The sequence below is a fragment of the Hemitrygon akajei genome, chromosome 11 (genome assembly GCF_048418815.1).
Source record: "Hemitrygon akajei chromosome 11, sHemAka1.3, whole genome shotgun sequence".
NCBI lineage: Eukaryota > Metazoa > Chordata > Chondrichthyes > Myliobatiformes > Dasyatidae > Hemitrygon > Hemitrygon akajei.
This window is the reverse complement of record NC_133134.1, coordinates 18815323-18839742: the sequence shown is the minus strand read 5'-3', so window position 1 is coordinate 18839742 and position 24420 is coordinate 18815323. Positions and strand designations below refer to the sequence as shown.

Here is a 24420-nt window from a genome sequence, read left to right as displayed (position 1 = left end):
GTTTTTGTACTGTGTCATGTAAACCATGGTCCTGAAAAATGTTGTCTCATTTTTACTATGCACTGTACCAGCAGTTATGGTCGAAATGACCATAAAAGTTGACTTGACTTGAAATACCACATTGGTCCCATTTTTCTACTCTACCATTGTCTCAAAGAATTTCACATTGATTTTGTGACTGCAGTAAATTCCATCTTTTGAAGGAATATTAATTCTGCTGTCTTTTGACTTGAAGGATACATCAGAAATGTTTCCCTGGAAAAAGAGAAAATAATTGAAGGATCACGGTTCTAACTTTTACATTGAGCTGCATTGCCAACTCAGCCCCCCAGACAATATTCTTCTCAATTTTCTGATGAATTCCTACTTAAAAGCTGATCACATATTGATGTCCATGTCCAAAATGTTTAAATATAAATGAAGTTAGCTCATGGAAATATGTTGCCTTCAGAATAAAACAAGGTCTGAGACTGCATCATGCAATTTCAAAGTTCAAAGACCAATTCTTTATATCCATTGAATTTTGCAATATTTCTACCAGCACTCTTTGTAATTCCTTACTTTTGTCTCCTTAATTCATTAAATACTTAAAAATGACTAGCTTAATAAACAAAAAAACTTCAGATACTGTAAATCTGAAATGAAACCAAAAAAAAACTGAAAACATTCAGCAGATCAGACAGTATGTGTGGAGGCGTGCTGTTGGAAAATCAACAGGTGCTGTTTAACGCACTAAATATTTCAAACCGCTTCTGTGGCAAAATCATTCTGGTCATTATAAATTCAATCAGCCCAGACTTGTCCCCACTTATGAAGAGCAATAACCCATATGCCAATTGAAAATGCAATAAAACCTCAGGAGCAGACAGTATTTTGCAGTAGTTCTGAAACTTTATTCACAAACGAACTATCTAATTTTCGGTATCTGAAAATAGGGGAGTATCAGAAATACACTGAGAACCACAGTGTAGGGAGCAGGTGTGGGCACCATGCATGCTTCTACAGCAAAAAATATTGACAGGGTCCTCCTTGACTACTTATTCCCAGTGGCTAAAGGGTTAGTCTCCAAAATGCAATGTGGATTCAATCCATCTTGAGGTAAAGTGGACACAATCAACACTACACAACTGAGAGGGTGCAAGAAACAGCACAACCACTCTGTGCTGTTTCAACCTCACCAAAGATTTCATCCCCTCTTCTGTAGAAAGGACTTGTGGAGCATCCTTCTTGAATTCCACTGCCAGCAGAAACTTGTCTCCAACATAATTCCCTGCTCGCAAGTCATACAACATCTGAGTATTGTATGCAACACACAAAATTCTGGAGGAACTCAGCAAGTTAGGCAGCATCTATGGAAATGAATGAACAGTTGACGTTTTGAACTAAGACTTCTTCAGGACTGGAAAGGGGAAAGGCTTCAGAATAAAAAGGTGAGGGGAGGAGAAGGAGGATAGTTAGAAGGTGATAGGTGAAGCCAGTTGAGTAGAGAAGGTAAAGGGCTGGAAAAGAAGGAATCTGATAGGAGATGAGAGTGGTGCATGGGAGAAAGAGGGATACCAGGGGAAGGTGACAAGCAGGTGGGGAGAAGATGCAATAGGCCAGAGTGGGGAATATAAGGAGGAAGGGGGGAAAGGAAAAGAAAAAAATTTACAAGGTGAAATTGATATTCACACAATCAGTTTGGAGGCTATCTCGACGGAATATGAGAGGCTTCCAGACTGATATCATTCAAGGCTACATCATTAACCCAACTCATTTTTGGTACCAGTTTTGGGTTATTGTTGTCACATGTACTGAGACAAAGTGAAAAGCTTCTCTAGCATGCAGTTTGTGCAGATCAAAATATTACAATGAGCTAGAATAAGATAAACCAATAACAATGCTGAATAAGTGTAAAATCTACTGAAAAAGTGCAGTGCTGGTAAATGATAAAGTGCAAAATCACAGTGAAGTAGATTATGAGGCTAAGTCTGTCCATTCAAGAATCTGATAACAGTGGATAGAAGCCGTCCTTGAACTTGGAGTTACACACTTTCAGGCTTTTGTATCTTCTGCCCAAAGGGAGTGGGGAGAAAGTGAGTGTCTGGAGTGGATAGGGGCTTTGATTATGCTGGCTACAAGTGGTATAGATAGAGTCCATAGAGGGGAGGCTAGTCCTCCTCCACCCACCTACCTTCCCCCTCACCTGGCTTCACCTATCACCTGCCAGATTGTACTCCTTCCCCTCCCCACACCTTCTTATTCTATCTTCTGCCTCCTTCCTTTCCAGTCCTGATGAAGGGTCGCAGACCAAAATGTGAATTGTTTATTCCCCTCCATGGATGCTGCCTGACTTGCTAAGTTTCTTGAACACGTTGTGTGTGTTGCTCAAGATTTTCAACATGGCAGAACCTTTTGTCTTCCTGTTTTACTATATGCTTCTAGGACCTCAATGCTACCACAAACACAGTCTTTGCAAATCTCCAGAAATCCACTGGGAGCATAAGTAAACCTATCTCAGCATCCTCATTCCCAGTATTGAAGCCCCAATTCAGGGGTTCCCAACTTTTTTAATGCCATGGACCCCTACCATTAACCTAGAGGTTCGTGGACTCCAGTCGAGAACCTCTGCCCTAATTACATTCACTTGCTTCCATTACATGTCACTCACATGCCCGATACCAGAACTTGAAGCAGACACTCTGTTCTAAACTAGAGGTTGTAAGATGGCCAAACAAAACAATATAAAGAAAAAATGCAATATTCGCTCTGACTCCTGGGAATATCTGCCACAAGTGGAGAAGGATAATTTGGAATGGCACTGAGAACCTTGAATTCATGCATTGCCACTATACTGAAGCTCAGACTAAATAGCAGAAGGAATGCACCACCTCACAAACTACTCGCCCCTACTGTTGAGGCCCTTCCATCCCATCTGTGGTAGAATACAGGAAGTCCTACAATGTTACCTCTGAAACAACGGAACTGAAGTGGAAACTTATCAACCACAATCCCAGTATACTGCCTAAGCAGAAGAAAAAGATCTTCTAAAGAAACATTTTTGGTAAAAGGTATATAAAACACAGTAATGGCATAAATGTACCCAAGCTCAAAAGTGTCCCCTGACTTACACTGGTTGCTTCCGAACGACTGTGCCACTCACCAACAGATAATTTGAGTGGCATGGCCATGTGTTTTCACTTGATGGGCTCTTTATTTATACCTTCACAGCATAATTTGAGAACTTAAATCTTTTTCATTGTAGCACACTGTTAAAGCTTATTGATTATTAATGTATAACTACAGAATCATTGAATGACTCAGGCCAGAAAATGGCTATTTAGCCCATCATGGTTCTGCAGTCTTTCTGAAAGCTATGTTCCCTGTAATAAACTCTTCACCGTTAGTTCAGTTGTACTTGATTGGTTATCAGGAAGTACTTACATTGATCTTTTTCCAATTTCTACATGAAGAATTAATTTTTATTGCAATATTGCGTCCAAGATTAACTTGCTTGCACATCTGTGGCTTCAATATACATTTTTCAAATCGACATTTGTTCTTGTAAGAAACTAAATTTCTCTCTTCTCCGTAAAAGGTTTTGTTCAGATTAAGTTAAACCTTGACAAGTTTACTGCGGTTTCCTTTGGCTTTAAGATACACATTGTCAGTACTTTTTAAAAATCGATTATGATTCACTTTAGTGTTCTTGTATTATTCTACCTAATTCTGCTGACAATTTGCATTCTATGTTCGACAATGGATACTGAAAATTCCAACCTATGATTTTTGACAGACCCAATGAGTTGTTCATATTCTTCACAAACCTATAGAATGTTGAAAGGCCTCAATTGAGTGGCAATGGAGATGATATTTCTTATGGTGGAAAATTCTAAGTCCAGAGGACACAGCCTCAGAATGGAGAGATGTCCATTTTGAATGGAGATGAGGTACAATTTCTTTAGCAAGAGAGTGGTGAATCTGTGGAATTCCTTGTCACGGGTGACTGTGAAGACCAACTCATTGGGTATACGTAAGGCAGAGGTTGATAGATTCCTTAACAGTCAGGGCATAAAAGGACACAAGGAAAAGGCAGGAGATTGGGGCTGAAAGGAAAATGGATCAGCCTTGATAAAATGGCAGAGCAGACTCAATAGGCCAAATGGCCTAATTCTGCTCCTTTATCTTATCGTCTTATAATTCACAAGGCACAAACTAATTAGTTTCAAAAGATATGTGTCATCAGTTACCATAACTGGAGAGAAGGTTTTTGGGAAACTGAAAGTTCTGAAGATAGATGTCACCTGAACTAGATGTTGTACACCCCAGAATTCTGAAAGAGGTGGCTAAAGAGATTGTGGAGGCATTAGTAATGATCTTCCAAAAATCTCTAGATTCTGGAATGGTTCTGTAAGACTGGGAAATTGCAAATGTCACGCCACTCTTCAAGAAGGGACTGAAGCAGAAGAAACGAAACTAGAGGCCAGTTCGTCTGACCTTAGTGGTTGGGAAGATGTTGGAATCAATTATTAAGGATTGGGTTTCAGGGCACTTGCAGGCTCGTGATAAAATAGGTCATAGTCAGCATTGTTTCCTCAGGTGAAAATCTGTTAGAATTCTTTGAAGAAGTAACAAGCAGGATAGACAAAGGAGAATTGGTTGATGTTGTGTACTTAGATTTTCAGAAGGCCTTTGACATGTGCCACATATAAGGCTGTTTAACAAGCTACTAGCCCATGGTATTACAGGAAAGCTTCTAGCCTGGATAAAGCAGTGGCTGATTGGCAAAGAATGAGAATAAAGGGAGCCTTTTCTGATTGCTGCTGTAGTTCCACAGAGGTCTGTGTTGGGACTGATTCATTTTACGTTATATGTCAATGATCTGGATAATGGAATTGATGGCTTTGTTGCAAAGTTTGCAGACGATATAAAGATAGGTGGAAGGGCAGGTGGTTTTGAAGAAGTACAGAGGCTAAGAAAGACAGACAGATTAGGAGAATGGGCAAAGAAATAGCAGATGGAATAAAATGTTGGGAAGTATATGGTCATGCAGTTTGGTAGAAGAAATGAAAGGGTTGACTATTTCCTAAATGGAGAGAAACCATAAAAATCTGAGATGCAAAGGGACAAGGGAGTCCTTGTGCAGAATACTCTAAAGCTTAATTTGCAGGTTGAGTCAAGAGAACTAGAATAAAAAAGCAAGGGTGTAATGCTGAGACTTTAATGGTGAGGCCTCACTTGGAATATTGTGAGTAGTTTTGGGCCCTTATCGAAGAAAGGATGTGCTGAAACTCGAGAGGGTTTAAAGGAGGATCATGAAAATGATTCCAGGATTGAATGATTTGTCATATGAAGAATGTCTGATGGCTCTCAGCCTGTATTCACTAGAATTCAGAAGATGAGGGTTGACTTCATTGAAACCTATCGAATGGTGAAAGGCCTTGATAGAGTGGATGTGGAGAGGAAGTTTCCTATGGTGGGAGAGTCTTAAGACCAGAGGACACAGCCTCAGAACAGAGGGGTGTCCTTTTAGAACAGAGATGAGGAGGAATTCCTTTAGCCAGAAAGTGGTGAATCTGTGGAATTCTTTGCCACAGGCAGCTGTGAAGGTCAAGTCTTTATGTGTATTTAAGGCAGAGGTTGATAGATTCTTGATGGGTCAGGGCATGAAGGGATACAGGGAGAAGGCAGGAGATTGGGGCTGAGGGGATCAACCATGATGATGGCAGAGTAGAGTCGATGGGCCAAATGGCCTAATTCTGCTGCTGTATATTATGGTCATAATTTGCACCTAATCATTCAGAAAATATTTTTATTTAATTATGGCTGTACTAGTAGTATCTCAACCACTGCAGCACACAAGGTCCTTCAGAGTATATTAAAAGAAATATTTAAAACAATATCCTTATTTGAGTGTAATGCACATATTGTATATATTTGAAATATATTAAAATTGAATTGACAGTTAGCATTTGACTCTCCTCCATTGCTCTAGTGTTGGAACTTTCAAAGCCTAATAAGTGTTTTGATTACTTCTATATTGCTTATGATATGTGTAATAAGACCAAATTAAAAATATGTAAAATAATTTACACAAAATTCTGGAAATACTCAGCAGCCCAACAAACATCTGTTGTAAGATAAACTGACACAAAATAAACTTTTTTTTCTTTCTCCTTGGATCTTGAGTATTACCAGCACTTTTAGATTAAAAAAAATACATTTCACACTTCACTACACACTTTGGATTTCTGTAACTTGATCAGGATCAAACTTTGCTTCTCTACAAATGTAGTGACTTTTTCCTCTTTTTCATCAGTTTACAACAAAAAGATCAGAAAACAGGGAACAACCCTCCCCACCATTGAGGGCACCCTCAAGAGGCAGCACTTCAAGAAGGTAAAGACCCTCACCAATAATGCCCTCTTTGCATTACTACCATCAAAGAGTAGGCACAGCAGCCATTTAACTCAAATTTGATGATTTGGGTACAGCGTCTCCCTCTCCGCCATCAGATTTCTGAGGTCCATGAACACAAACCCATCTGTAGCACTATTTGAAACATAGTAATTTTTATATATTGCATTATATCTGCAAAACAACAAATTCCAATGTGTTAATGATAATAAACTTGATTCTGATCCTTTAGTAGGTTATCTACTATTGGAATTGTGGCAGCAAACCTACACATAACAAGCTCACAAATAGCAAGAGCCAAGCAGTTGGTTTTTGATTATCTAATCTCAAAAATCCACAAATGCTGAAAATATGAAGCAAAACTATTCAGTAGCCAGATAGCCTCTATAGTGTGAGTAAAATGGGTTCATGTTTTAGGTTGACGATCCAGTTTTGATCATGCCCAACAATTCAGAATATTAACTTTTTTTTTCTCCAGATGCTGCCTGTCATTACATTAGTATTGTTCACTGAGGCAGAATAATAGTCCAAGAGTTAGAAGACAAGAAATTATTAAATTTTCTCTTTATTTATTATCTGATCTTTTAGTACTTTTCTTTTTTGGTTCTCGGTCCTCCAAAACATTCCGCATGGAATTTAAACTGGAGGTGATTCTTTTGGTTTGATTTATATCATCTGCAGTATTTTCATTTTTGCGCTGCAGTATTGCACGAAATGTAATTAAATAAAAATATTATTTAATTCAAATAAAGTTAAACTTTTCTTTAAATTGGAGCTTCTGACTCCTTTTTCTTTCAGAGGGGACGGCAGCGCTCCAGTGTCAGCACTCGCGACAGTGCGGCATCCCGAACGGCGAGGCCCCTCAGCCCATCGGTGCGAGGTTTTTCCAAAGAATACGGGAATCTTTATTTTTGTGTGTAGGGAGAAGGAGTGAGGAAGGAGAATGGTGGGGATAAAAAATTATACGTATTTCGGTTGGCACGCTTACCCCCCCTAGTTGCCGCGGTCTGCTGACGAGACGACGCTCTGCCTCACCACTGTGTTGATGCCCGCCCGCCCGCCCCTCCTCTCCTCAGCCAGCCGGTCCGCGCATGCGCGCTGCGGACGTGACATCTGCGTCGCACCGCCATTTTCTGCACGGTGCGAGCAACGGGCTGAGGAGAAGAAGAAGGAGGAGGTGGCGGCGGCAGTAAGGCCTAGCGAACGGGTCGCAGCTTGAGAGACAGCGAGAGAGGAGGGTAGAGCGAGAGCAGGCGCCAGCCAGGCTGTTGATCGCCATCTCAGCGCAAGCAGCGAGCTGCTCGAACGCCCCCCCCCCACCACCACCAAATCGGCGTCGACTAATTTTGTTTTGGAAGACGCCCGCCCGCACCTTCTCCGGTGTTGGCTTAATAAAAAGCCGCTAATTTTGATTCTCGGCTCCCTCCCTCCCCTCCCCTTCTTCCCCCCTCTCTCCCCTCCCTCTTGTCCCCCTCCCCACCCTCTCCTCTCGGGAGGCGCTGGCTCTCCCCCCACCTCTTTGGGTGCAGGCCGAGGCGAGTTCCCCCCTTTGCTGTGACGAGCGGGGAGGGGGGAAGCTTCGAGCGCGTAAACCCCGGGCGAGATTGGGCGAATCGCGAGCAAATACGTCCGGGTTTCCGTTCCTGTCACCAGGGAGCCGTCGCTCGCGTCCAACCCCGAGGTGAGGGGGCCCGAGGCGGAGGCCGGCGGCGACACCATGAACCACTGCACCAAGCCCGAGCAGAATGAGCAACACCTCAGCGAGCCCGAGGAGATGGAGATGGAAGGTAAGCAGCAGGCCCACCGCCTGGACTTCACCCGCAGCCCCCTCCTTACTCAGCACTATTGCCCCCACTCCTTCACCCGCCAGCAACAAGAATATTCCTTCTCCCTACAACAAACACCCCGAGCTAACGCTAGGCCGCAGGCTGACTGCGCGGGGTTTAGGTCCCCTCCCCCTCTTCCATTGGGCACCACGAGTGGGCCCCAGGCCTCCCTCCGGTTAACCCTTCCCTCTATTAGTCTGCCAGATCCCGAATTATTTATTGTATGATCCTTAAGTAGCAAGGTGTCTGTTTTCATTTAAACATGTGTTTTGAAGTGTAGCAAACAAGGCCTTTGGCTGCTGGGATCCAGGGCTGATACGACTCAATGGCCTCCAGATCTCTGCAGCATTTGCTATCTCATGCTGGTTTGGCTTGTTTTATTTACCGTCAGTGCCTATTTTTCTTCGACTGTGACCGCACCGCAGACTTCTGAACAGAGGTTAATGACAGTATGTTAATGATTTTATTTTGAATTACTTTTGGAAATTAAATACTTATGACAGCCAACATATAGGTTTATTTTCATTAAACCTTTATTAATCTTAACTTTTTAATCAATTCCATAATAAAGATGTAATTTAATTTCTAAAAAATATTTCCAGTGCAAGCAACATTGATTCATACATCTTTCTAAATTGTTACTGGCCACGGTTCTTGAAACTACATTTTCTCCTCCCATAAGCACAACTTAAGAGTCAATCCTTAATATGCAGTTGTCCAGGCACTTGTTGATAGATGTTCAGACTCTTTTCGCAGAGCTGTGTAATTATTTTGAAGACAAACTGAATGGCATAAGGTGTAAACAATGTCAATTATATTGTTGTGTGATTAGAACTTGCTGCTGATCCAATGTTTTCACCAGTTGGATTGTTACAATGTACCCTCAGTCCATTTGCCCCGCTGTCTCATTGTGGGTAACAGTCCTACTATCATTTCTATTACTGTTTTTTTTTAAATGGCCATTTTTCTTTTGCAATGTAGCTGTTAATAAGGCCACACCATATAAGTTTTCAAATAAGGTGCTTGGAAAACATAATCCCTGGTTCAGTTATAGTTATTAATCTGTCATTTGCCACTCTTAACAAATCTTTGAAAATCCATCCACAGTTTCTCCTAAAAGTAAAAATGTTATTTTGATGCATCTTAACATTGATACTAGGGTAAATTGTCCATGTTATATTGGTGCATACTTTAGATGTCTTATGCTAAGTTGGGAATGCGGTCATTAGTTTCGAGTTGGCTATTCTTCAGCATGTTCGAAAACACACTTCTCTAAATTGGATGTGAACAGACAAACTTTAAGGTCAATTTGTGTTTTGTAATCTGGATGACTAAATGGTAAAGCTATAATGGTGGTTCAGCTGGACAACTGATAGTAACATCACTTAAAGCATCTTTTGCAATCTTTCAAAATTCTGAATATTTTAACATCAAATTAAGTTTAGTTGAAATATAGCTTTCTCTGAAAGTGAGGCTCCATAATCTTTAAGAATGTTGACCAGATATTCATGATCTCAGTTGAATGATAAACTATATGGTATTGGTATAATGGAATGAAATCTTTACCATATAGTGGGAAGGAAAGATAAGATTTTTGTTTAACTCTTAAAAGACAGTACTTAACTGTATAGAACTGCGCATCACTTTGGAGTGTCATTTCAAAATGGGATTTAAAGCCGTGGCCACCTGTTTCAGACAACAGTTGGACACAGAAACATTTGGCTTCCATGTTTTTGCTCATGTTGGCTGAACTGCAGAATAGATTATAATTATGGGGTTTTGGGGGGGTGAACATAGCACATTATCACTTTATTTGGGGAATATAATGTATTTTCAATGAAGTGTTCATACTATATTTTCAAGTTACATCTGGTTGAAAAGTAACTTTAATTTTAAAATGGGTAAATGTTCTACATCTAGTGCTAAAAGTTTATTCAAGTTCATTTTATTGTCATTCAACCATACCTCTATAGCACGAAATGAAACAGTTCCGCTGGACCAAGGTGCACAACACAATTCATATAACTCGCATGCATAAAGTAATACTACCATTAACAATTAGTATGCATTTATGACAAAAGTTTAAAAAGTAAGCATAACTTTACTGGGTTTCATATGTGATGAGACCTGGGTGGTGGCAGAGTTCAGTAGTCTTGCGGCCTGGGGGAAGAAGCTGTTTCCTGTCCTGATATATCTTGTCCTAATGCTACAGTACCTCCTGACTGATGGTAGGGGGTCGAAGAGATTGTTGGACAGATGGGAGGTATTATTAGCAATGCTAAAGGCCTCAGATATGCAGTGCTTTGGATAAGTATCTTTGGGTGGAAGACAGACCTCCATGATCCTTTCTACAGTTCTCAGAGTCCTTTGTGGGGACTTGCAGTCAGATGCCTTGCAATTCCTGTACCAGATGGTGCTCCAGTAAAAATTGTTTAGATTGCGGGTAGGGAGCCCCATTTGTCTCTATCTCTAGGAAGTGGAGATGCTGATGGGCTTTCTTGACCAAAGAGGTGGTGTTGAGGGACCAGGTGAGGGTCTCTGTTATGTGCACTCCCTGAAGTTGGTGCTCCTAGTTCCATGGACTGGTGTGCAGTGAAGAGTGATCAGCCTATACCTTCCTAAAGTCCACAGTCACCTATTTGGTCTTGTCCATGTTGAGACTCAAGTTGTGCTCACACTATTCTGCCAGCCACTCTTATGTCCTCTTTGTATGCCATCTCACTGTTGCTGATGAAGCCAACCTCTGTTGTGTCATCAGCGGGTTTGATAATTCGGTTTGAGCTGATCTAGCTGGGCAGTCATGCATCATCCGCATGAAGAGCAACGGGCTGAGCTCGCAGATCTGGTGCTCGGTGTGATGGAGCTAGAGATGTTTCTGCCAACTGGACTGACTAGCCTTTCTATCAAGTCCAAGATCCAGTTACAGAGAGATGTTGAGACCCAATGAGGATATTTTACCCACCACCTTCTAAGGGATGACGTAGAATCAAAGAGAACATGCTTGTTTTATGAAACTATGATTGTGTGAAATTAGTTCCAGTAGTAATTTATTCTTTCTTTTCTATCCTATTCTCTTTCAGATGCAGAAATTAGTTGAGCTAAAGTTGATGTTCCAAGTAACATTATGTTTATATATTCTAAATGTATCTTCCTCAAGGCTCGAAATTAACAACAATGATTCTCAAATGACTGGGTTTTCCAATTGTAGCTGTTCTCAATGGCATTTATATGATGTGTAGAAAAAATTAAGCTGAAAGATCTAGTTCTCTGCAGGAGCAATTTGGTGTCGGGTGCACAGTGCATTCCCATCACTGGTCAGTAAAGTAGAAGCAAAAATTAATGTTTTCACATATGATCAATGATTTGTACTATTTATTATAAGAAAATATTTTAAATACAATACGGAAATGTGCAATTACAATCTCTGGTTACTTAATACATCTTAGAATTTTAAAATTATCAAGGATGTTGTGCTGTTCCATTTCCCACTAATTATTCTTCATCCACAAAGCATTGTAGCTTTATATTTCCATTGAATATTAATTTGGTTTTTTTCTGGCTTTATTTAGTATTAATAAAATTTTTGTAGTACTGTGCATCAATATTAATGACCTCAATTATTTGTAGCTGTAGGCTCAAGTTCGAATGTTACTTGTATCATTCTTGCCTCCCTGCCCCTTTTATTCTCTTCTTTCCAGTCCTAATCAGGGGTCTAGTTTCAAATTGTTGAAAATCCATTTTCCTCCATAGATGCTGTTTGACCTGCTGTGTTCCTCTGGAATTTTGTGTGTGCTGCTCTAGATTTCCAGCAATTTTGTTTTGGAGCTAAAATATTGTACTCAGCAAAAATAGGCAGGTTGTATGGTGTTGCTAGCCATTGACATGTTGGTTGTCTTTTGATTTCAACAATAACAATTGTGTTTGTGCAGCTCATCTGATGTGTGTTTGGAGGTGACTGTAGAGGCCAGTTCTTGGACAGTCGGGACAAAGGAGCTGTCCTGTTTCTGTAGGTACGGCAGTTGCTGTTGTCTTCTGTCAGGCAGTCTCCAGTTCGTGTCACCAGGTTCAGGTTCGATGTTCTGAGCAAGTTTAACCAAGGTGCAGCAACCAGTTCTGCCTTGTCCCCTATGTTCCAGAGAACAATCATGCTATAAGCAATGCTGGCTTTCACAGTCTTTATACCCCATAAGAGTTCTATCACGGCTTCTGTTTGCCCATGATAACTGGCCATAGAGCAGGTGCTTGGGGAGTCTGGAGTCTTCCATGCTTGTTCAGTCCAACAAAGTTGTGCTTTCAGGATTATGGCTTCAATACTGGTAGTCTGCCCTTTTGTGGACTTCCAAGTTTGTAATCCAGTCTTGCCAGCGGATGCCCATAATGGATCTCAGGCTGCGCGTGCGGAAGTGCTGCAGCATTTTGAGTTAGTTACCTTTTGAATATGGTCCACATTTTGCAACCACACGAGGTTAATTAGGACAACAGCCTTGTACAAATTGATCTTGGTGGACATCTGGATATTGTGCTTGCAAAAGCGCACATGAACTCGGGCAGCCCAGGCTCTGACTAACCTTGCAAATCCTGATGTAGATTTTTTCCAAGTAACCATCACCAGAGATGACACTGCCGAGATACTTAAATTCCTTTGCTACCCTTAGTTTTGTGCTTTCAATGGTAATGGAAGGCCGGACAACAGCGGATCCAGATGCAGCTTGAAATAAGGCCTGTTTTGTCCAGACTGGTGGTGAGGCCAAACTGATGCATAGTTTCTGCAAACCTCTCAATAACCAATTAGACTTCGTGTGGGCAATTAGAGTGTTTTGAGGATGATTCCTTTAACTGTCTTTGACATTGATACAGAAACATGGAAGAGATGGATGTATAAGTGTGCAATTGGAATATCTGTGGGCTAGTTGAAGGAAATTTTTGTTTAATGCTATTTAAGCAGCTGATTGCCTTACTGTGACTCTAATGTTTTGTTATGCAGTGTCTTCATTGTAGGACCAATGAAGAAATAATTAATTTGGTGCACTTTCAGTACTGCACATTTTGTATACTCAAACCAAAATGCTTTCTAAAAGAGGGAGTGAAGAAGCTGTATATAATTGCTTCTTGGAGTGCTTAAAAGTCATGTTCTTGGCCCAACTGGTAATGTTTTTATGCCCAAAGCAGGTAATCAATAAAAATACAAAATACCATGGGAATTTTCTTTGAAGATGAGAGGTGATATTGAAAGCATTTATTAAAAATGTAAATTAGACTTCCATCAACGATTTACCTTGCTAAGACTTGTGCTGTGTGCTCACAATATTAATGGAGCCATAGGTTTGTAAGTCTATCTAAAAATAGAGTATGAGCTAGCTTAGGGCTTGTTGCACCATTCACTAATGCCATCTTTGACTTTTATGCCACTTTCCCCACAACATTCCTCAATTTCCTTAATCCAGAAATCTTTGTTCGGTTTTGAGCAAATTCAGTGAAATCCTCCTTGCCATCTGGGATAGAGGAATTTTCTGAATGGATTGACTTTCTGAGACAATCTCTTGTTTTAATCATTTCAATTAAGAGAAACATCTTCACTGCTTCCATCCTGTCAAGCTGTCTGAAATTCAGAAATTTCATACAAAATGAGAGGTGATTTCATCAAATGGAAGCAGTGGGGCTGTGTTCTACAATTTATTTGCTATCTCATCTTGACTGCTGTTGCTGAGATTATCTTCCTCAGTTTATTAGGTGCTCCTTTAAAAGACTAGAGACTTATTATGCCAGAATACTAACTTGCATTATTGGAGGTGCAGACTTTTGGATTGCACAGTAAACATGTCTGTTTATTAATAAAAAGCCCATGACAAAAATACTATAGCAGATTATTTAGCAAACACAAGGAAATCTGCAGATGCTGGAAATTCAAACAACACACACAAAATGCTGGTGGAACACAGCAGGCCAGGCAGCATCTATAAGGAGAAGCACTGTCGATGTTTCGGGCCGAGACCCTTCGTCAGGACTGACTGAAAGGAGAGATACTAAGAGATTTGAAAGTAGTGGGGGGAGGGGGAAATGCAAAATGATAGGATGAAGCTAAGAGCTGGAGAAGGGAAAGGATCATGGGATGGGCCTCGGGAGAAAGAAAGTGGGGGGGTTCCTGCACAAAAGGGAGATGGAGAACAGGCAGAGTGATGGGCAGAGAGAAAAAAAACAACTAAATGTGTCAGTGATGGGGTAAGAAGGGGAGGAGGGGCATTAACAGAAATTAGAGAAGTCAATGTTCATGCCATCAGGTTGGAGGCTACCCAGCCGGTATATAAGGTGTTCTTCCAACCTGAGTTTGGATTCATTTTGACAATAGAGGAGGCCATGGATAGACATATCAGAATGGGAATGGGACGTGGAATTAAAATGTGTGGCCACTGGGAGATCCTGCTTTCTCTGGCGGACCGAGCGTAGGTGTTCAGTGAAATGGTCTCCCAGTCTGCGTTGGGTCTCACCAATATATAAAAGGCCACACCGGGAGCACCGGACGCAGTATACCACACCAGCCGACTCGCAGGTGAAGTGTTGCCTCACCTGGAAGGACTGTCTGGGGCCCTGAATGGTGATGAGGGAGGAAGTGTAAGGGCAGGTGTAGCACTTGTTCCGTTTACAAGCATAAGTGCCATTAGGGAGATCGGTGGGAAGGGATGGGACGAGTGGACAAGGGAGTCACGTAGGGAGTGATCCCTGCGGAAAGCAGAAAAGGGGAGGAGGGAAAGATGTGCTGGGTAGTGGGATCCCGTTGGAGGTGGCGGAAGTTACGGAGAATTATACGTTGGACCTGGAGGCTGGTGGGGTGGTAGGTGAGGACAAGGGGAACCGTATCCCGAGTGGGGTGAGGGCAGATGTGTGGGAAATGGGAGAGATGCGTTTGAAAGCAGAGTTGATGGTGGAAGGGAAGCCCCTTTGTTTAAAAAAGACATCTCCTTTGTCCTGGAATGAAAAGCCTCATCCTGAGAGCAGATGCGGCGGAGACAGAGGAATTGTGAGAAGGGGATAGCATTTTTGCAAGAGACAGGGTGGGGAGAGGAATAGTCCAGGTAACTGAGAATCTGTAGGCTTATAGTAGATATCAGTAGATAAGCCGTCTCCAGAGATGGAGACAGAAAGATAAAGAAAGGGGAGGGAGGTGGCGGAAGTGGACCAGGTAAATTTGAGGGCAGGGTGAAAGTTGGAGGCAAAGTCAATGAAGTCAACGAGCTCAGCATGCGTGCAGGAGGCAGTGCCAATGCAGTCGTTAATGTAGCGAAGGAAAAGAGGGAGGCAGATACCCGTATAGACTTGGAACATGGACTGTTCCACAAAGCCAACAAAAAGGCAGGCATAACTGGGACCCATACGGGTGCCCATGGCTACACCCTTGGTTTGGAGGGTGGGAGGAGCCAAAGGAGAAATTATTGAGAGTAAGAACTAATTCCTCTAGACGGAGGAGAGTGGTGGTAGAAGGGAATTGGTTAGGTCTGGAATCCAAAAAGAAGCGAAGAGCTTTGAGACCATCTTGGTTGGGGATGGAGGTATATAGGGACTGGACGTCCATGGTGAAAATAAGGCGGTGGGGGCCAGGGAACTTCAAATCATTGAAAAAATTCAAAGCGTGAGAAGTGTCACGAAGTGTCCCATAGGTGGGAAGAGATTGAACAAGGGGGGATAAGACAGTGTCAAGGTATGCAGAAATGAGTTCGGTGGGGCAGGAGCAAGCTGAGACAATAGGTCTACCTGGTCAGGCAGATTTGTGGATCTTGGGTAGGAGGTAGAAACGGGAAGTGCGGGGTGTGGGAACTATGAGGTTGGTGGCAGTGGATGGGAGATTCCCAGAGCTGATAAGGTTGGTGATGGTATAGGAGACAATGGCCTGGTGCTCCTTAGTGGGGTCATGATCAAGAGGAAGTATCAGAGAGTTGTCGCTGTGCCTCGGCCAGGTAGAGGGATTATTTAGCTGTTTTGGGAGTACTTTTTCATGCAAATTGCCGTTGATTTCTAAATTATTCTGGTTATAAGAATATTGGTTCTTTGAGGTTATAAAAGGCAGATTTATTAAACATCTTAACAGATATATTCATGTTTTGCTGGGCCAGAAATATCTATAGTGGATTTTCATCAATTTCATTTCCATGCATACGTTGGGTCTTTCAAATCTTCTGTGGGCAGCTATACAGTCGGCGCTCCTTATCCACTAGTTATTGGTTCCGGGACACCTCGCAGGTACCAAAAAACGCAGATGCTCAAGTCCCTTATTCAACCTGTCTTAATGGGACCTTAGGACCCAGCGGAACCCCAGACCTTATTTAACCTGTCTCAGTGCAATGGACATTAGGACCCGGCAACCGAGCTCTGAATCTGCATTGTTTCCGTTCATGAAAATAATCAAGATTGAAAATAAAGTGGAAATAATAAAACGATTGGAAAGAGGTGAAACGCCATCGGTCATTGGAAAAGTGTTAGGCTACAGTCGGTCAATGTTAGGAACAATTCTAAAGGATAAAGTGAGAATAATGGAGCATGTGAAAGGCCCTGCCCCGATGAAAGCTACAATTATTACTAAGCAAGGCAGTAGTTTAATTTTTGGGTTTTTGATCCTCCACATCAACCAGGCACAGAAGGAGAGCACACTGGGAAGTGGTCTGTCACTGGATCAAACTCGGGAACTTCCTGAGTCCGGCACTGAAACATACGTTCTTAAATGTTTTATATGAATAGAAAGGTAAAATATATACTATATACTAAGACAAACGTTTGGCTGACGCTAAATAATACCAGATGTACCTGTTCTGACTTACACAGTCAGAGAATTTCAGATTTTTTCAATCCCAATCCACGATAACCTATGCACATCCTCCCGTATACTTTAAATCATCTCTAGATTACTTATAATATCTAATACAATGTAAATGGTATGTAAACTAGTTGTTATAATGCATTGTTTAGGGAATAATGACAAGAAGAAAAAGTCTGTACATGCTTGAACAACAAGTGCTGGAAGAGCACTTCCAGGTTTTCTCTATTTGAGGTTGGTTGAATTCGCACATGTGGAACTCGCGGATAAGGAGGGCTAACTGTATTTAAGTCATCTGAATTGAAAAGCAGTTTGAAATTTTGTGATATTGTCTAATGGAACATAGTATCACATTTGTGTAGATTAGAGTAACTGAGCTGAAAGTGACATCTTGTATTTTAAAGCTTTGCTGGCTTTAAATGTTTGACCAATGATACTGCTCACTTGTGAATACCCACTATTTTACTTTTTGTTCTATTCTTTAATTATTACTAATGCTACTTTCTAACTCTTCTGAAGCTAGATTGTCTGATTCTGAGTATATGATTCATCTAATTACCTTAACACTTGTGCATATTTCTACCACTTTGCATTTCATGTATCTGTAGTTTTTAAATAGTGCATATTTTAAGACTACAACATGCAGCAAGTTGAAGGTAATGTATCCAGCTGGGTCCGATTAAGGTCGAAGCAATTTGAGAGGCACTAAAGCATGATCTTCGATGTCTTGGAATCTGCAGTAGTGCAAAATAACAGATATGGCTGGATTGTAATGGTTTTAAATGGAATTGATGCAGCAAGGTCTCAGTTGTGGAACTGAAACAATATGAATGTCACAGAAATAAGCGCTTCAGAATATAATGGCCATGTTGTCTGGTACTACTAAGCTTTCAGTGTGTTCCCTTGTGACAGGGAATGAAACAGACCTGAGGTGTTCGGGGAGAGAAAGAGCAAAACAAAAGTAGAGTGACTATAATGGCATTTGAAAGTAGATTAATTTTGGCTATGGGATTGGCATTGCCTTACTGAAACCAACCCAAGGATTTGATGGTACTTTAAGGCAATTCCTGACTGGTCCATACTTGGATTGGGTAGTAGAGCTCAGAATAAAGTGCAGAGAGTATTAGTGGATTTGTTGAAAATAAAAAGACAGCTTGGTCCTACTCTTGAGAGCTTGTAATTATTTTAATACTTGACAAGAGCATTTTGTCAAGTTAATGTTTTGTCCTTAATGTTACAGGACATCCTGTATCAAATGTATAGTAATGTTACTGCCATTTTACAACATGATCACTAATTACAAAGTCCATTTATTTGTTTTGTGAAAATACGACTTGTGAATTGAACTGCTAGTATAAGGCAGGATAGCTGTTTCATTTTAACTATAGATGCTAGTTTTAACAATCATTTGCCAATCATATATGAATTGTATTATTCATATTCCTGATTGCAGAATGGATTTGCATTGTTTAAGGCTCTTTTTTCAAAAAATTAAGTCTCTCAAACTGATATAGCTATCTTTTTCTTGGACTTGATTAACAGTGCATGATGGTATAAATTGTAGAACTTTAGCTCCGCAAGAACAGTTTGAAGTGTCAGTAAGGTGGCTACCGTAGATGTTTCTACAGCTGTTGCAGTTTGTTTCAGTTAGAGATTGTTTGTTTATTGGATTGTGATGGGGAGGATAGTTTCCAAGTTATTGCTACAGGTTTTCAAAAAAAAATTGTCAAATAAAAATTTGTCACGACTTTTAACTATAGGGGAAATTGGTGTGGATTCCTCATTCCTTCACATTAGTGTTTCTGGTCACTTGGTTTTCACAGGACAATTCTGAAATTTCTTATCTTGGATGGTGAACACTTGTGTCCTTTTTATAGTCTCTGTATGTTCACTTAGTAAGCCACACTTAATGTGGGTTTTGTGAAGGCTCAACTTTCTGCATTATGTCATATCCAAATATTTTGCTGTAGAGAAATATTCTTAAATTACTAGTGGTGCAAATTCTTTTGAGCTTAGTTTGTATAATGCCAATTGTCATAGTGTCTTGAATCCTCACCTGTGTATTTTGCATCAAGTTGTTGATATGGGATATATGTATTAGTATGCTGGTCTTAAATCCGCATAAATAGGTAGGTAGGTAACCAGTCTGAATATAATGTTGCATCAGGTATCATCCATGGTAGCGTAGAGGTTAGTGCAACACTATTACAGCTCAGTGTTGGAGTTCAATTTCAGTGTCCTCTGTAAGCATGTTGTATATTCTTCCTTGTGTGGGTTTCCCCCAAGTGCTCTGGTTTCTTCCCACAATCCAAAGATGTACCGGTTAGTAGGTTAAGTGATCATTGTAAATTGTCCCAAGATTAGGCTAGGATTAAATCGGTGGGTTGCTGGGTGGTGTGACTCAGAAGGCCCTGTTTCACACTGTATCTCTAAATAAAATAAAACTGCATTCTGACAAGCACAGGCTCTTTTTGAGCCTTTCTGAAGGAACTACTTTATAATATGGTCATTTGTTGGGATTTACATTAACTGGTGGAAATGGTTTTGTAAATCTTGGAAGTGTTTTTGTTCTGTGTACTTTGGTTACTCGGTATATGTAAATGAGACATGAAATATTACTGAGGAATCTTTTTTAGGTCCATAAGAAATGGATTCCAAGATGATAATTTTGAGTACCAATCTGGCAATAATTGAATTGTTGGAAGTTGTCTTTCAAGCTAAAAAGTGGTATTGTCACGATCGAAACCATTCTTTTTGGGTCTCTCCTCTTGCAATATACATTGTCATAATTGGAAACACATTCCCTTCGCAGATTGTGAAAACCTGAGCATAATCTTTGTTTCACTTGGCTTGATTCTCATAGCTACTGTAAAAAAAAAATCTTCTGCAAGCCTCTTTGTACACATTTCCTTTTATTATGGCTGTCAAATTATGTGATTATTTGTAAAATTAATAATTATTAAGTCTTCTGAGTTAGATGAGTTGAACCAGCTGGTATGTTAGAAATCCCAGATGAGCATGTGGCTTTTTCTTTTACATGGCATGATTCAGATTCAGTAGAGTACTCATAGCACTTCATGTCCAAGAACAATGCCATCAAGAATCGCGGAAGACTCATCGGATCACAGATTTTTCTTTCCCTCCTCCCATTGTGAATAAACTAAATATTTACATCATTTTTCAGGCAGCCATGTAGTTGCTTCAGTTGTCTGGATAACTTTATGTTGTAACCATAGTGGTGTGAGAGTAAATTTGCAGAATATAATCTTGGGAGACTAGTCGAGCAGTGAAAACTATTTCCAATTGACTGCTTGTCCTTGATGTTGTGCCAATTGTTTTAATGCATTTTACAATATTAAACGTTAGGTTGGTAATGGTTCTGTGCTTATAGATTTTGTTATCCTGCAAGTTATTTTTTTTAATAGAATTTAATAATGTTTGAATATATCAAATACTGAAGGCGGTTAGGCTGTTTTATGACAACTTTGTTTTGAAATGAGAGGTTTCTGAGAAGGTAATAACTTCCAGTTTAAAAGTGGGGATGCTTTAAGAAAAACTTTACGTGTCAACTGTTTAATAACTAAGCATGCTCATTTTTGATGTCTTCAACTGTTCCTGGTTGGTGAAGTGCAGAAGAACTGTTCTCAATGTAGACAGTTTAGAATCTGAATTATAGAATGTAGGATAGATTTGTTTCACAATAATGAACTTGAAATTTCACACCGCTGTGTGAGGCTCTTAGAGAACAGTAGGGGCCAACAAAAAATGAAAAGTGAGTGTAGGTAATAAAATATAGAACTGTACTTTGAGTTTGATGTTTCAATATGTTTATTTTCCATCTGTATTGTTACAGTAGTAGAGTCAAAAGTAATGAATAATAGACTTGTTTTGGCCTATGTGTTTTGCACTGGTTTTCCAAGATAGTTACTGCGTTAAAGAATAGACAGTCAACTTACATTTATGATGTCTACATTATTTCAGAGTACAGAGTATGATTTAATTGAGAGGTAAGACAAATTGAACAGTTTAAGATAAATGTCTTCCTACAAAATGTAACGAAGCAAGGAGGAGTTAAAATTTTCTCAGTTAAAATAAACTTCCATTTTCAATAAGTACAGGGACTAATGGCTCTAGAGACATCTGTTGTCTGACAAAAAGGTTGTAGTTTTTAAAATTAATTTGGTCAGCTGAGATATTGGATTGGGACATTGTAAGTCTTATTGTGCAGCAAACCAATTTCTAATTTAACTTCCTTCAGGTTACCATGGAGTCAGATACATAGACAAAATTGGGACCTTTCAGCCATGTCCATTGTAACGATCTACCCCAATCCTAGTTATCCACATTTGGATCCTTTGATTAGGTTTTTTGTTTTGGTGATTCAAGTATTTGTCTAGATATTTCTTAAATGTTGTTAGCAAATGTATTCAAATGTATATTGAAATATCAAATCATACCCATGCAAGATGCTACTTTCGGCTGAGTAGGATGCTATAATTTTCTCAAACTTCTGGTTAATTTCTTCTGTTAAATTTGTATTTGGTTACCAACACCTTTTACCTTTGCTGTTTGCCAGATGTTCATGACCTGTGTCCTTTCCTTGGATGGTAACCATTTGACGACATCACTTGATTTTGAATTTTACTCAATGTTGTAGATCCTTAGCTACCAGAACCGGTTTTCATAGTGTGTTTTCCATTGTCACAGAGTTTGTGCAACGTTTGACCAAAGTATTTGTGGACATCTTTACTGCTGGAAACCCATCCTGTTGTCAAAAATTGAAATTTGATTTGCTTCTGTGTCAGTCCTAGAATTGAGCACTCTAGAAGAAAAATGCTTTCATCTATGAGTCATTGCTCGAGGAGCAGGTCATAAAATTTCTTAGCATCTGTGTTCTGGAACCTGTCATTAGATAATTGGGATCTTGAGCTTGGTTTGCAGTTGTAATAGCATATGTACTTATACATGGTGAACCTATATTTTGTGGCTCTTAGAAGTGCATAATATAAAAATTATAACAGTGCCCTTGTTTTTAATCTTTAAATGAAAGACTAAATCATAGAAACCTATTAAGGAGCTTCAAATCAAATCTTCTTGCGTTTCACCAGATGAAGATATTTTTCCATTACTTTAATCTTTTTGCTGTAATGTCTTCCACTACTTAGACAAGTGTTGGTTAGCTTCTAGTCTTGGTTTTTGTTAAACCAAGGAGCAGAGCCAATTGGATGACTAGCATGACAGTAGAAGAAAAAATTACTTCCAATCCTAAACTGAATTCATTTTCATGAGCCGAGAAATCAGTTTTTCACCAATTTTGGAGTGTAAAATTAATCATAGTTTCATCAGTATAACTGAATAAACTAAATGTAGAAATTTTAGAGACCAGAGTAAGGATCAAAGTTAAGGACAAGCGAAATTACTGGCATTTATGATACAGAATATAAGAACACAAACATAATTTTCCAACTATATAAACCATTGGTTAAGTTACACTATGAGCACTGCAATTTTGGTTGCCACACTTACCAGACGGGTAGTGCCCTCAGGTTTGCAGAGGTAATTGACCAGCTTGACTGGATTGCAATATCTTAGTTACAAGGAAGAATTAATAATTTTGTTTTTTCTGAAACCAGGAGTGTAGAGATACAAAATTGTGTGATGGGTAGATAGTAAGAATTAATTTTTCATGATGGTGTCTAAAACAAGAGGACATATGGGTAAGGTTGGAGCTTAAGGTTATCTTTAGGGCATGATATTTAAACAAACAAGCTTGGTAAACTGAATCTCTGCTGTAGTTCAAAGTCTGACTGAACATTTTGTGATGGACCTACTTGGAAGAAAAATTATTTTGAGACAGTTTTCAAATCAAGTAGGGCATTTTAAGCCAGATACGTAGAGTATTTTCAATTCTTCACTACAGATTGTTGCTTTCTTACAGGTTGTAAACATAATGGTTTTGGGCAATTTGCTCTTCAGACCTTTCACCCTGCAGTTCTTTTACCATGCAAATTGTGAAGGGGTTCTGAAAAGTGGCTCTGATTACTTTTTATAATGTTGCCATGTAAATGAAGTGTAGTGTTACATTACATGGTGAAACAATTTTTTTGGTGAGGATGTTATGCTGGCAGGAGAATATTAAATCTGTAATGATAAATGCTACAATATATTGAGAGGTATTGAATACAGGCATATGTAGTTTTTTTCCATTTATATTGGACATTAGTGAGATGACATCTGGACTATATATTAGTCACAATTATGGAAGGATGTTAGTACATTGGAAGGTGTTGATACCGTATGTTGAGTTGCAGCTTTATTTTGTACTAGATAATAGCTGGAATGTATTGCATGCCTTATAAGGAAGGGTTGCACAGTCTAGCTTTGTGTCTGTCTGAGTTGTTTGAAACACATGTTCCTGAAGAATGTAGGCAAGGTGAATGTAGCTTTGATGTTTTCCACTGTAATACAAACTAGCAGTGAAGTCACTGTTTTTTTAAAAAGTGGTGTCCCATTAATTTGGATGTGAGAGTCTTTACAATAGTTTTCAGGGTAATGGAGAGTCTTTTTCTATCTCTACCTCAAGAATATTCAGATACTTGAAGCAAAGGGATTTAAAGCCTAGAGAAATGTGATGTGGAAGTTAGTCGTTCAGCCACAATGGTAAATGGAAGAGGAGGTTGAAAGGACTTCAGTAGTCTTCTCACTGTATTTTAAATGCATTAATAGGTTTTTATTTGCATTTACCGTAGATGTCGGATTATAAGCCGCTACTTTTTCCCCATGCTTTGAACAGCATTGAACACAGCGGCTTATAATAAGGTGCGGCTAATAGAAGGTTTTTTCCCATGCCGCCAAAACATTTTGCCTCGTAACAGTAGACCAATAAAATTGATGAGTAGTTCAGAGGTCCAATGAAATTGTACGATAAATCAAGCGCACTTCACAAATTATTGTAAATCAGCCATTTGTACTCACCCTCATCAACATGGAAAACACTCGAAGAAAAGCATATGATGCAGCTTTTAAGTTAAAGGCAATCAATCTGGCGTTGAAGAAGGAAATCGAGCTGCTGCGCGTAATCTTGGCATACATGAATCGATGGTGAGACGGTGGAGACGCCAGCGCGAAGAACTGAATCAATGCAAAAAGACGACAAAAGCTTTCAGAGGTAATCACAGCAGATGGCCCGAACTTGAAAACTTTCTTGAAGACTGGGTTAACACACAGAGAGCAGGCGGCCGTGGTGTTTCCACCGTGCAGATCAGACTGAAGGCTAAAGCAATCGCCACCAAAATGAAAATCGAAGATTTTAGAGGTGGGCCATCGTGGTGTTTTAGATTTATGAGACGAAAAGGCCTGTCCATCAGGGTACGCACGACTCTCTGTCAGCAGCTC

General features: G+C 39.9%; 1 protein-coding gene across 5 annotated transcripts in view; it reads left to right on the top strand.

Annotated features, from left to right (window-relative positions):
* The first annotated feature begins 7493 nt into the window (after positions 1–7493).
* usp7 (ubiquitin specific peptidase 7 (herpes virus-associated)) overlaps positions 7494–24420 on the top strand; it is an 80249-nt gene continuing 63322 nt past the window's right edge. For all 5 annotated transcript variants that reach the window (XM_073060326.1, XM_073060324.1, XM_073060325.1 and 2 more), the window contains exon 1: positions 7494–8183. In XM_073060326.1, the coding sequence (XP_072916427.1) occupies positions 8114–8183 (70 nt within the window). In that variant the 5' untranslated portion in view covers positions 7494–8113. The remainder of the gene's footprint in view (positions 8184–24420) is intronic.